The 13013-nt window shown below is 38.8% G+C and overlaps 2 protein-coding genes and 1 long non-coding RNA gene across 4 annotated transcripts in view; 2 read left to right on the top strand and 1 right to left on the bottom strand.

Moving 5' to 3' along the window:
* LOC145477786 (uncharacterized) overlaps positions 1-8907 on the bottom strand; it is a 34496-nt gene extending 25589 nt beyond the window's left edge. Inside the window, exons 1-10 of one of the 2 annotated variants that reach the window (XM_081455611.1) lie at positions 8694-8907; positions 8300-8397; positions 5174-5248; positions 4148-4235; positions 3630-3727; positions 3093-3195; positions 1937-2060; positions 1240-1310; positions 263-681; positions 15-59 (exon numbers count right to left, since the gene is read on the bottom strand). In XM_081455611.1, the coding sequence (XP_081311737.1) occupies positions 15-59; positions 263-681; positions 1240-1310; positions 1937-2060; positions 3093-3195; positions 3630-3727; positions 4148-4235; positions 5174-5248; positions 8300-8397; positions 8694-8730 (1158 nt within the window). In that variant the 5' untranslated portion in view covers positions 8731-8907. The remainder of the gene's footprint in view (positions 1-14; positions 60-262; positions 682-1239; positions 1311-1936; positions 2061-3092; positions 3196-3629; positions 3728-4147; positions 4236-5173; positions 5249-8299; positions 8398-8693) is intronic. The other variant, XM_081455612.1, reaches the window with a different exon arrangement.
* On the top strand, positions 1325-3700 carry LOC145477793 (uncharacterized). Its single transcript, XR_014048149.1, has 3 exons — positions 1325-1716; positions 3289-3380; positions 3626-3700. It is a non-coding gene; the product is annotated as an uncharacterized LOC145477793 (long non-coding RNA).
* Positions 8908-10937: 2030 nt separating the features above from the next.
* Positions 10938-13013, top strand: LOC145477789 (uncharacterized). The gene has a single exon (XM_081455614.1). The coding sequence runs from the start codon at positions 11121-11123 to the stop codon at positions 12432-12434; it is 1314 nt and encodes a 437-aa protein (XP_081311740.1). The 5' UTR covers positions 10938-11120; the 3' UTR covers positions 12435-13013.

Raw genomic sequence — 13013 nt, 5'->3', positions numbered from 1 at the left:
ATGTTAATATTTACATCTCCAAAGCCATATTCGGGAACTTCAGGGCTACCGGAAGCACTCTGTAAGAGAGAAGATTCAGTTGAGCCTACACCCAGACAAGAAAAAACGTTAGTAGTATGTGAACGCTTCAGGAAGAGATGTTCGGTATTGAATAGCTGTTCAGCAATATCCTGATTTATTATTTCCGACAAAATGGATATCTTTTACGTTCAAACATCTTTCTTACTCTGTGTTTTTATTAAGAAGGCCAATGCAGTCTTACCCATCCTTCACTTTCTGTGCTGCTTTCCATTTCGGAATCCACACAAAATTGCAGATCACTCCCTTCCGAGGCACTCGGTGAGTTAGGTAATGACTCATTCGACTCCATGAAACCGCGAGTGATATCTCCAATAGACCAGCGGTTGGGCCGAGCAGGCGTGACACTCATTTCCGGAAGAGACGACAAATGAAAGCTGTGTCTGTGCTCGTTGTTGCGTGACAAGCTGCGTTTGGAAGCTGGGGTAGAGGTCCTGCGCGGGATGAAGCTTTGCGGTCTACGGGTCGAAGCTTTCAAAGGTGAACTCTGTGTTTTGGTTTCGTCGCGAAGACGGTCCAGGCTGCCTGTGGATCGAACTGTCTTGCGTGACGGAGGAGTCACGGTAGAAGACAGTGACAGAAGATTGCTCTCACTTGAAGAACCTGTTAGTAAAGCAAATGACTGCTAGCAACCTTTTAAGAAGCTTGTGGTCTAACCACATTTTGAGTTGTTTTCGCCTGTTGATCCATCAACGATCACAAGCACGGACTTAAATTCATTTCACCGGAAGATTAAAAAGAAAAACAGCCATTTTTTCCCTTACCGATGCGCGCTCATGCAGACACTGACCTATTTCGCAGGAAAAGTAGACCGGTCTGTAAAAATGCCGTGACATGCATGGGAGTTGCACGCTCCTAGTAATAGGCGCTCCGGTTTGAGGGGATGTGAAATTAAAGGCGGGATGTGAGGGACATCTATCATGCTTTGTAGGCGGCATACGTAAAGAGCGGATTTAAAAAAGGCAGCAAATAGCGCTACTCTAGTTTCTTCGTACTATGCCAAAGCCCTGCCAAAGCGAGATATGATTCTCACTTATGCGAGATAGCAGACAGCGGGAAAGCGGGACGGTGGGCATGATGCGCTGGCACGGTTGGAGGGGTGTTTATGAATATGTGTCCTAAAAACAGTAGGAGTTAATTAATTATTCACTGCTTTCCTACCCTCTGCTGCAGACTTGAGACTACCTTTACAACGAGTTCTTTCCACAGTTATCTGGCACACAGAGTGAGATCTACAGCAAAATAATAATAATAAAAAAAGAGTTATTAATGTATGTCAGTGCAAGGTAGGGGTATAGATTGTTGGGCTCATTTCGCTGGGAAGAGGTACAAGCTGGGACGGCTCAGTCAGGATCAACTCAGATTGCTGATTTACAGGTCTGTTGTCATTATTTAGAAGATTGGGTCCGAGATTTTGTCTCTGCGTTTTCGCCAGTCTTTTATCTGAACAGGATAAAATCGTAGCAGGCACGAAGATTTCGGAAGTGTTGACGTGCGCATGCCTCGTAGACAGCGAACGCACATCGTAGGGCGGGCGGGGCTGAGCGCGGAAAGCATCCTCGATGGCTAGCTAGTTTCTAGTTCAATGGGGGATTACTGAGCAGGGAGCAAAATATTTAGGATTTTCCACTTGGTCCGGTAAGGAACTTGAGTTTTATGCAAGCTTAAGATATCTATGAACCGAACTGAAGACGCGAGTACTTCCCAGATTGTTTCGAATTGTTGAGACAATGAGACTTGGGGCATCGTCATTGTCAGTTTAGCATGAGAACTAGTCATGACTAGTAAGCCTATTAGCTTCATAAATGGTTTAATTTTCAGTGCTCTATGTAAGCTTTCATACCGCGCACAAACCTACCTGCTAGAAACTCGATTCATTCGTGTTTCAGCAAAAATAAGCTTCTTCTTGCCCAGTTTTAGCAAGGAAAGAACCTCGGCAGTGTCCCCCACAACAAATTCGGACAGATTTTCTACATAAACACCTTGACAAAAAAGAGATGTTTCCTATGAAATATGAATTTGATGTAACCTAGACGTACGTATTCATTCAACTGATGTACATGTAACAAAATTAGGTAATCACACGTGCGTGACTTTAAGGGAAAAAGGGGGGGTGGGGGTGGGGGTGAGGGGTGCATATATGTTTATTCATCTCTCAGGAGCACTGCCTGCCCATCTCTAAGTCGCGGGGCACTCCCTTATATGGGCTACAAGGGTATGTGTGGCCCCAAAGGGTATGGTTTTTCAGCCATGTTGGTCATAAATAGGGTATCGATTTTGACCATTTTGGTCATACATACGGTATGACTGGGTATATTTTTTTGAAGAAGCTACTTTGTCATCATTATGATTTATCAATTAGACCTTCAACAAAAGCCCTTCACAATGCCTTTAACATCGGTCTGAACTATAAGGAACTAATGATAAGGCAGGTCTGATACAGGGTATTGATTTCAGAGTCATCATAAATGGGGTATCAAATTTTTGGTCAGGTTACAAATACATGCAGGGTAGGGAATTGGGCAGATTTTGTTCATAAATAGGGTTTAGGCTTTTGGGAAGTGCGCCATACACCCCCATCTGAAGTTCAGGACTTATCAGGATTAAATTAATTGTGCTGGCTATATACAGTAAGGGTACATGTTACATAGATTAATTTCTAGATGTAATAAATTGATAGTAAAGGGTTCCCAACTGCACTTTAAGAAGTGCTCGGTATAAGCATAAATTTGCTAATTACACGCCATTATGTTCTCCCATTATATACAGTGGAACCCCATCTTATGGCCTCCCCGTAAATAATACAGCCATCTCGTAATTTTACAGCCACTTTATTCTGGCCCGAACAAAAGCTCTGTCAGCCATTTTCTTATTTAATTCGAGAACCTCTTTAATACAGCCACCCTGTTATTGCATATTACAGCCAGATTTTTGTGGCCCATTGGTGACCAGATTGATGGGGTTCCACGGGACATTTATAGTTTTAGATACTTAAATTTATGTCAAAAACGTACCTTTCTTGGGATCCTCTCTCAGCACAAGCTCGACCTTCGAATTAGCAGCATTAAGCAAATCAAATATCTTTTCCTGGTAGATCTGAAGATAAGACATGTAGACCTAGAAAACAAAATTAAAACCACAGTAAGTTACAAATTTATTTGAAACTTACAGTGCAGGAGATAACGTACATTTCTTGACTTTGATTGATAGTTCATGCTCCCAGGGACCGTACCTTAATGGTAAAGAATCAATGGAAAATGGGAGTGGGGGATATTGGAATAATATCCCAAGGATATTTGTAGGTACAATATTTTTTACATATTAGAGAACAGACTTCCATGTTTTTTTTTAATGGCACAGGGTGAGGTGGGAAGAGTTTACCAGTTAACAAGCACTGCTCGAGCAAAAACAAATCACAGATACACTTAACATAAAATTTTATAGGGGAAGGGGTATTGCATTTTATCAGAAGTGAGAATGCAAGCATTCTGAGCAGTGTCATATTTCACTTAAAGTTATCAGCCAATTATTTTTCTTTACAAATTAGTTACCTTGTATTCATGATACTTGTCCAAATGGATCCTCTTGAACAGCTTTTCCACCACTTGAACACAGATGCCATCACTTGACATTAAGGTGTGTGTCTTTCCTAACAAAGAATAATAGTGGAACTACATTTAATTGTTTTTGGGGGTTAACAATTATTGTGTTTTGGTACTGATAATTACATGGGTGGTTCATAATTGGAGCAGGGAGGCAGGCAGCAAATGCTATATAAAAGGGGAAAAGATGGTCAAAGGTCTCTCCTTTTAAGGGTTGTAAATTGCACGAGTGTAAATTTTAGAGGATGCCATCAGTTTTAGGGGAGGGATTAAAAGCTGACTCGTCTCCTAAATTAGAAAAGGTTTTGATTAATATTCTCCGAAAAGCATAACCACCCCTTTAGGAGTTTCCTCCTCCCCTCCCCCCCCCCCCCCTCCCCCTTCCCCAACCTGGGTTCTATGTTACTGCAGTATTCGAGTTTTATTACCTAAAAATTATAGTATCTATAAAGATATTTTTGTCATACCTGTACCAGTTTGGCCATATGCCATGAGAGTTCCATTAAAGCCTGAGAATACTGCATCAACCAGTGGTCTGCCAACAGTTTTAAAAACCTGTAAAACAGGAAATAACTAATTGAAGGACACTTGACTATATACATCAATGTATACAGTGGTATCAATTGACAGCTGGTTAAATAATCAGCATTCACATTAATTTCTGTTTACTTAATTATCTCAATCATGGTTTCCAACACCATCTTGACAGGTTAGAGGCAAAGTGGTCAGAAATTACAGTGTTTGTAAGGGAATTACATGACAAATAACTTTTTCAAAAATTGAATTTTGAACAATTTGTGAACTGCAATGTTAAAATACTATAGGTAGAAGATTGTATTCACCAAGTTTGAATGATGTAGCTCGACTAGAAAATGCACACTCAGTTGATTTTTCTGATTTTTCTTTCATTTGTCTGTAAATTTGGCTAAGTTGATGCGGTTCACGGGAAAAAAATTACAGACAACTCTATGGGAAATTATAATGTTCTTACATGTACATAGTAAGAATATTTAAGGTGTAAGTTACACACAGTGCAGCTCTGATATAAGCGAACTACACATATGCAATTTAGACACCGTATTTTGTGTATACAAGTATGCCATAAATGCGCAATCATATGTGCACATATACACGTGCATGTATGTCTCTTTGTGCATTCCCATCAGTTTCTTTATATGTATGAAGCATTGTTGGTCAAACAAAGGACATTTCTCAGGGAATGAAAAAGCACCAGGCTTCAAAGTGAAATTTGCATATTGTTAAAACATCAATGAAAGCTAATAAAATGTCATATTTTGAGTTTTTCATCACTTTGCAAATTCATCGACAATTACTGACATGTACATGTACTAATGTTTATTAACACTTGCTTGATCTTTAGCTATCAAAAATGGGAAGAAAATTGAAACAGTCACTTGAATGAATTAACTCCTTATTTTAACATATTTAGTTTATATAAAAATGATAATAAACTGGAGTGGTACATGTATTACCTCGCCATTGCTTGCTTGAGAAGAGAAGATGTTGTCAAATTTGTATCTTCTCTCCTTGGCATCATAGAGTGAAACCTAATTGATAGCATGAACAATGTTAAGGGGATCCATGCAGTCATGAAGGATGTATACATTACAAATGTTCCTAGTAACTGTCATAGCCTTGATGCCAATCACTGAAAAGAGGCCGTGCTGGGAAAGGGGAGAGGGTGTGGTTGGGTCCTGAATTGTCTGAATTTTAAAATGTTGTTTCACTGTTTTACTGTTACATTGTAACCTAATTATATATACTGGTATGCTGTCTTTTTAGAAATTGAGAGTGAGAAAATATTCAGATTAATTTTGTTTGTCACAATTTCATTATATGCAAATTCATTTCAATGATATATATTTTTTTTAAATATCAGGTGGTAGCTAGTATTAACAAGATTAGAAGGAAAAAGAAAATATCAATTGATTAAATGATTTAGAGTTAATTTGCTTTAAATAATACTCTGAGGTACACTTAGAGGTCTGAAACTATCAATTATTTCACGATAAACTGTATGTTAATTTATAAAGATTATTAATAATCTTATTTTATTGAATGGCAATAATAAAAGTTCAGTCAAAGAAAAGTATCTCAAAACAGTAATAACAAAGGTAACTACATGTAAAATAGAAATTTATTTTTGTGACAATCAGAGTGGAATAAATGATGGAACAATGACCAAGCATGCAATTTGTTTCTCTACACTGACAGTTTTTCCTTTTTAACCCAAATCACCTTTCAGAACCTTTTTCGTCCCATTCCAAGATCCCACGATTCATGTCAATATTTTTTCAAGATTAATATACTTTTGTCTCTTTGTTTCAATTAGTACACATTGTATTCCCTCCTCTTAACTTGTGCTGGATTTTTCTTACTACTCCCTAAAAAGTTATGTCCCTCAGATCTGTCAACTACACTTGTCTAGCACAACTCTCTGCCATTGAGCTTTCAAAAAGAATTTTCAATCAACATATTAAACAATGCAGCTTCATGTGTGGTAAAACTACCACAAAGGCTCAATTTGCATGCACTTCTTTGCATTTGGTGTGGTATAATCAATTACTCACTGCATGACTCTTATTTTGCAAATATTAATGCATGGACATCAACAGAAAGGTTTATGGCTATAAATGGAATTGTAGATATGTATATATACCATAAGAAGTGATAGGTAACTTTTAACTTAACTTAACTTAATTTAGTAAATGCTTTGAACCCAGGTCTGTGTCAGTAGTTCGTATAGTGTGATTGTCCGGGTGAGGGTAGTTCTGAAAAGACAAACAAACTTCCAACAGACTGACTTAATTTGACTAACAAAAGACACGCCAAAAACTGACCAATTTGACTAACAATAGACAGATCGAAACCCACCAATGACTGATGACAAACTTTACACCAGTCTTTCAACCAATACCATCATGGCTAAACTGACCAATCATGTTCAACGGACCAGACTTATAACATCATCGACTGACAAAACTATTCACTTGACTCTGAAGATGACTTCCTCTCAGGTTGTCGAAACGTCAGTCACCAACAACAGTTCTTTTCAGAACTACCCTCACCCGAACGATCACACTATACGAACTAATTAACTTAATTTATTAGTAATTTTATTGGGAGTGCCCCTGATTAGTCGGCCTTCAGGCTGACTATAAGTTTTAGACACTTAATAAAGTTTATTGATTGATTAATTGATTGAGACATACAGGAATACAAACAAAAAATAGTGTTTTGTGAGCTATCATCAGTAAATAGATGTACTTGCTCCCTTTTCAGTTAACGGCTTTGGAACAACATTTAATTGTTTTGTGAGCAATTAGCTTACTGATTCCTCCTGTGCCTCTGATAGAGGTGAGACATGTCACTTTGGTCTAGCAAGGAATTTGTTTTGTTTCCCCTTTTATGTCTAATTATTATTTTGTCAAGTGTTGGACTAATTCATTAAAAAGCTGAATAATTATTACATTTTATGGCATTACAAAATAAAACAAAATTTTACTTACCTGATTGCTACTTTGCAATTTACTTTGACTATAATTGTGATCATTACTCAAAACTTGAAATTATTTATCAGGAGGTTGAGGATAAATTATTTTACAGAGCCCTTTTTGTAGGATTTTTCTTAAACCTTTATGGCTTGGTGCAAGGCAAAAGTTGATACACAAATTTATTTACCCTACTTCTGCTGTCTCCCAAGTGATTGGTTGGTTACATTTTCGTGATTTAATAACCTCACATGTTTATCATTCTTTGCATTGTTGGTGGTTTAAAATCATACTGTCCACCACAAAGAAGCCAAACTTTAGACTCTGTCATCTAGAAAAACTATTTAATTCAACCACTTTCCACTATCACTAATTTGTTAAGTTTTGGGTAATATGTTGCAAAGGGTATGTAGTTTACACGTAAGAACCGCAGGCACACAAATAGAATTATACATGCTTATTTAATGAAATCAATTTAAACTGACCTTTGAATAAAATGAAAATATCCTTTCAAAGTACGCTCTATTGCTTAGGCAAACACTTTTTGACATCTCCAATGGTTAAAATAAATTCTTTTATTTTCTTAATTGTCCATCAAAAATATTGGTTTGTTTAAGTTTCTAAACATTCTACGACCGTTGACCTGTTTCAGTTGAAGATTTCTTATGAGGTCGCAAATGACTATTTACATGAGAACACTAGTGCCGATTTAAATCGAAGCGAAAACAAACTTTTCCAAATTTCTGTTTCACTAATCCAAGTTAATATATTTAAGTAGTCAGCTTGCACTTTGTTTGTTAGTCGCGTGAGTAATATACAATGCTCATTTTGCCGTTCGATTATTCCATGCACAACAAAACGCACGTTTGTTTTCGATAAGATGCAATTACAGTCAAAACAACAAATTAAAGTCTGTGTACAAATAGAGTTTCAAGACGAAAGTTCCAGAAAATAAGACGCACCTTTAGAAAATTGCTTTCGAATATGACAAATCAACACGGAAATACAATATCAAAACAATATTACATTGACGAGCGTGAAAGAAAAAAAAGTAAGTCATGGGAATTACTTGATCACGCTATCAATTCGCACTTTCGAGTTACTAACCTCAAGTTTGTCGTATTCAACGCCAAGTTCTTCTTGTCGTTTTGATTCTTCCAGAGTTCTCGGCCGCACGCGCACATACACTCGGATTCTGTCCGACTCTATATATTGGAAGGCAAATATTAAAATATAACATAAAGTTGTCAAGTCATGCGTTTGCGGGGGTCTCGAATAACAACAATGTCTGGAACCGCTAAAGATTTTAACGAGCGACAAACGATATAGCAGTTCTTTACTTAAGTTCTAAGCTTTGTTAATACATCCGAGAAGAAAATCTTATGAAGTGACATCGCTAATTCCTGATTTAAGCCTAGAAAGAATGCCCTAAATTGCCGAACAAACGCGTCGCACAAAAGCACTGTGAAGAATTCAACAAGTACTGCTCTTAGGAACCCACCGCCTTCTCTTGTTCGTAACGTCTTCTTATCTCTCATTTTGTCTTGTGTAAATACACGCGATGTCAACTCCTTAAACACTTATTGTCAAGAAGACTTGATTTTGAACAGTTCATGTCGACGGGATGAACATTTGCGTCCAAATTGACGCTCATGATGTTTGATGCCTTCCGCTTCACATGTTAATTGCGCTAATTTTCGTCAGTTACTGAAATAAGCACCACTTAATCCACGTGACAAGCCCGTACATCACAATAAGACCACCGGACCTGAAAATTTATTCCAATTTATTTTCCCGTAAACAGTCGTGCCAATTTATATTAATAAGCACAGCAACATAATCAAAGTTTAAATTTGGAGTCGAGAAGTGTTCAGTAGCAGGCACGTCTATAAGATTAGAATGCATTGTAGAATTTTAATACGGACAATTTCACGCAGTGTCACGCGACTTTCAGAGCGCAGAAAGTTCAATACAATTATTGGTAATTTTCATAGATCGAGGAATGCTAACATTATCAGAGGGATAAAATGGTAAAATTCACTGCAGAAGAGACAGTTTCTCGAAAGCTACGACAATTTCGCAAAGTCCCGAAGACCTTTTTATCCTCTTTTTTAGGGGAACTCTTGTGCTTCATCACCACTCTTATAAGCTGTCATATGCCTTAGAACCCTCTCGATCGCCGTTACAAAAACCGTGCACATATATATAAGATTTGGTGATTATAAATACTGAACATCGATGTACAAGCTCTATTTTGTTTCTTTTCTAGTCAAAAAGATAAGCGCCCTATTTCCTAAACAGAGCGACCATTATCAGAACAAGTCCAGGAGGAGGAAAGGTTTCCGCGCCAATCCGATTTCAAATAAAAGTTTAAAGCTTAAAAAAAGAAAACAGAGACATTTGTTTATCCTCTGTAAGCGATTGGCACCTGAAAAATAAAAAAAAATCACTTTATATCAAACAAGGAAGTCGAGCCTCGTGATTTCTCTTTGCATTTCCCGATTACTTTCGTTACCCAAGATCAGAGGCGATACTGCGCAAAAATGCTTACGCAATTATGTTTCGTCGTTAGTCATAACTCATGATCCGTGCATGAGAAATGAGGAAATATTGTTTGGGAAACGAAAATTATTTTTTCCAATAGCTCCCTTCAGCTACTCGGAAAATTATAGATTTATAATAAGGAAGGAACGAGCAATTAAAGTTTCTGAAATGTTTTCTTGATTCAAGACTATCTCTTTCCCTTAGTCCGTTGAGCGTGACCGAAAGAAAAGCGTGATGGAAAAATGCACCCCAGATTTCCCGCGGCAATTTCTTTCCATGTTTTTGTTTTTTTTCGAGTGACGCTTGGAGACTACTTGGTGTCTATCCTGACTTTATTCCTCTGTGTGTCTATGCTTCCCTCAGGAAAGGGAATTTACTTCTCAAACTGGCTTATGATATTCAATCACATTTGAAAATTTTGTTGTAGTAAAATTGACGAGCCGATCACGTAGGTGTTCAATTGCAGGTTTTTCGCACGTCAATTACACTCCCTTTAATGGCTTCCATAATGTTTCAGTGCTCCGGCCTACTAGTGTTAAGTTGATGAATTTACGCTTGCGACCTTTTTCGGCTCAAAAGAAGCTCATTAAAACTCCTCGAAATTTGTTCTGGAGACGATTCATTAGTTACTAGACTTCATTTCGTACAATTTCTAAAGTAATAGTGCCCGTCAATTTAAATCTTCTTCGCAACGCGGCGCGCACGATAGTCAAATCTTAAAATTACTTGCCAGATTACCCTCTCAATTGTACTCCACGCTGTTCAATTCTGTCTGCAATCAGACGGAATCCGGCTACGCGGTCGTCCGCTTTTATCAATCACCCGTATAATTGCAGACCGAACTGGACCCCATTCATTCCTTTTATTGCGAATACCTGCAATTAGTATATACCACACAAGTGAATAGTACTTTTCGCGCGCTCTGATTGGTTAACTCCGAGGTGATTAGCAAGTACCATTCACCTCCGAGCAGCCGGCGCGAGAGATTTTAAAATTTCCGACCGCTTGTCACACATAAAATAAGGTTTTGGTCCTCTAATTATTCAGCTTGTGTGGTATACACTAAAACAATGATTCACCTCAGGGTCGGATAAAGTGATGGATATTTACCTCCACTTCAGTGAATAATTGTTAATTATTTATCGAACCGCGCACGGGCATAAAACAGCGCGCGCTTTTCGAAATCAAGTCCCCGCGTCCACGCGCGCAAAGCATTCGTTGCTTGAGTACGTAATCGTTACATCACGTTGCCATAGCAAATAAGTAACGGTTTTAAACAAAACAAAGAATCGCTCGATTGTTAGCTTTGTGGGACACTCCATTGTTGCGAAACAAACCCATTGTTACAATTACTTTTTCATTGTTTACAACACCTCTGGACACAATGCCAAACTTGACGACATCGAAAAACGAGCATAATGGATCAATTAACAGCAAATCTTCGATAAACGATAGCTCCGCGTCCCCGAGAAGAGAAGAGGAAAAAAGAACACTCGAAGAACTTCAAACACCAAAGAAGTCTGCGGTAGTCAAAAATGGTTTACCCAACCATTCTACACCGAAAGGCAAGACTAAACCGCCCGAGTTCTTGTCTCCTACAACGCCAGTTCAAAAGACTGTAGATGTTCTTAAATCGACATCGGAATCAGCATCGCCTGGTAGTCCGGGCGGCTTCAAAGGATTCACGATCGACCCGATGAGTCAAACATTTTTGCGCATGCCTCATATGTACCACAGTCTTCAAGCCCAATTGCAACAGAGTAATTTTCCGAAAGTCAAACGGCCGATGAATGCGTTCATGATTTGGGCGAGGCTCTATCGATCGACGATCGCCAAGCGGTATCCGAACGCGAACAATGCCGAGATTAGTGTCAAGCTAGGAGAGATTTGGAATGACTTATCCACGGAACAGCAACGGCCGTACTTTGACGAAGCTTCTCGTTTGAAGGAGAAACACAGAACGGAACATCCAAATTGGGTTTACCAGCCGAGACCTTCAAAACGACGCCTGACCTATATGACGAGCAATAGCCCCGGCTCTGGAATGCAATATAACAATGGTTCTTTAGGCTATCACTATCTCCACAGTCCGCCGTCCGACGGTAGTAGCACTTCGCTCTCGCCCCAGTCGATGCGTGAACGAGGAAACTCTTTGTTCTGCTACCCACCCAGAAATCTCAAAGACGCACTTAACATGGTACATTCACATCGAATTCCTCCGGGCATGAATAGATCGAACGAGAGCTCAAGGGGTGCGGAATTTTCTTCTGGCATCGAACAAGATTTCGTTAAAAGCTTGTTCTCAAACGAAGAGCGAAATGCTGCGCACAGGAAAGAAAACGGGTGCGCCTCCTTCGACAGCAAAAAGGAGCAGGAACAGGCTGTGGACTGGCTCAAAGTTGAAGCGGCAAAATTTGAAGAGGAGCAAATGGCGGCGAGGCGCGCTCAGCAAAACTGCATCGTCAACGATGCTATGTTACCCACTGTCAATCACGTGACAGACGAGCAAGAACAAGTAGCCAAGATAAAACAGGAAATGGACAGTGATGGAAGCGAGTTAGACAGGTACCTAGCCGGGCTGGACGAAACGATTAAAGAAAGTCTTGAAAAACTCAACGAAGTACCTGATGAATTGGACTTAATGGATGACGAAAGTTTAGACATGCTGAGTGACATCGAAGATGTCAGTAATGACTAAATGGAGAAAGCAACTAAGCGAATCGATAAATGTGAATATTTACGAATATTTTTATTCCTGAATAAAAATATATAGATGGAAGAATTGTATCTTTTTTACTGCGTGGTTTAAAACCAGACCGGGCGAACTGAGAGTGTAAAATTTTGACATAGCAGTTTCAGAATGCAGGGACATTAAGTTTCGAGGTTATCATAACCGCTGAACTTATACTAAAGCTAATACTAAAGGAGGATTTGTGCAGTGGAGTCTAAAGTAAAATCATCGCAAATACCGGCAGAAAAGGTCTAAATCATGAAAATGAAACAATCGACAGCTTGTGTGATAAATAGTTCATGCCCTCATATATAATAATGCTTGTAGATATTTGACTTCAGACTGAAACTAAAGCTGTTAATCTTGCCTTTTTATGCTCTTTAGGTTAACGACGGCCAGTGTGTCGAGCGTAGATCAACCAATACCTACGGTCTGTTCAGTGCAGTGAATCCACCCTCCCTCTATTTTTGAACGAGTAGGCATGGATTTGAGGTCCTTTCGGCAATAAAACGCCGCGTACATTACTTGCAAAAACTATCGGAAGTT

Source organism: Orbicella franksi, chromosome 2, assembly GCF_964199315.1.
Source record: "Orbicella franksi chromosome 2, jaOrbFran1.1, whole genome shotgun sequence".
Taxonomy (NCBI): domain Eukaryota; kingdom Metazoa; phylum Cnidaria; class Anthozoa; order Scleractinia; family Merulinidae; genus Orbicella; species Orbicella franksi.
The sequence above is the reverse complement of the archived record's forward strand: the minus strand, read 5'-3'. Positions and strand labels throughout refer to the sequence as shown.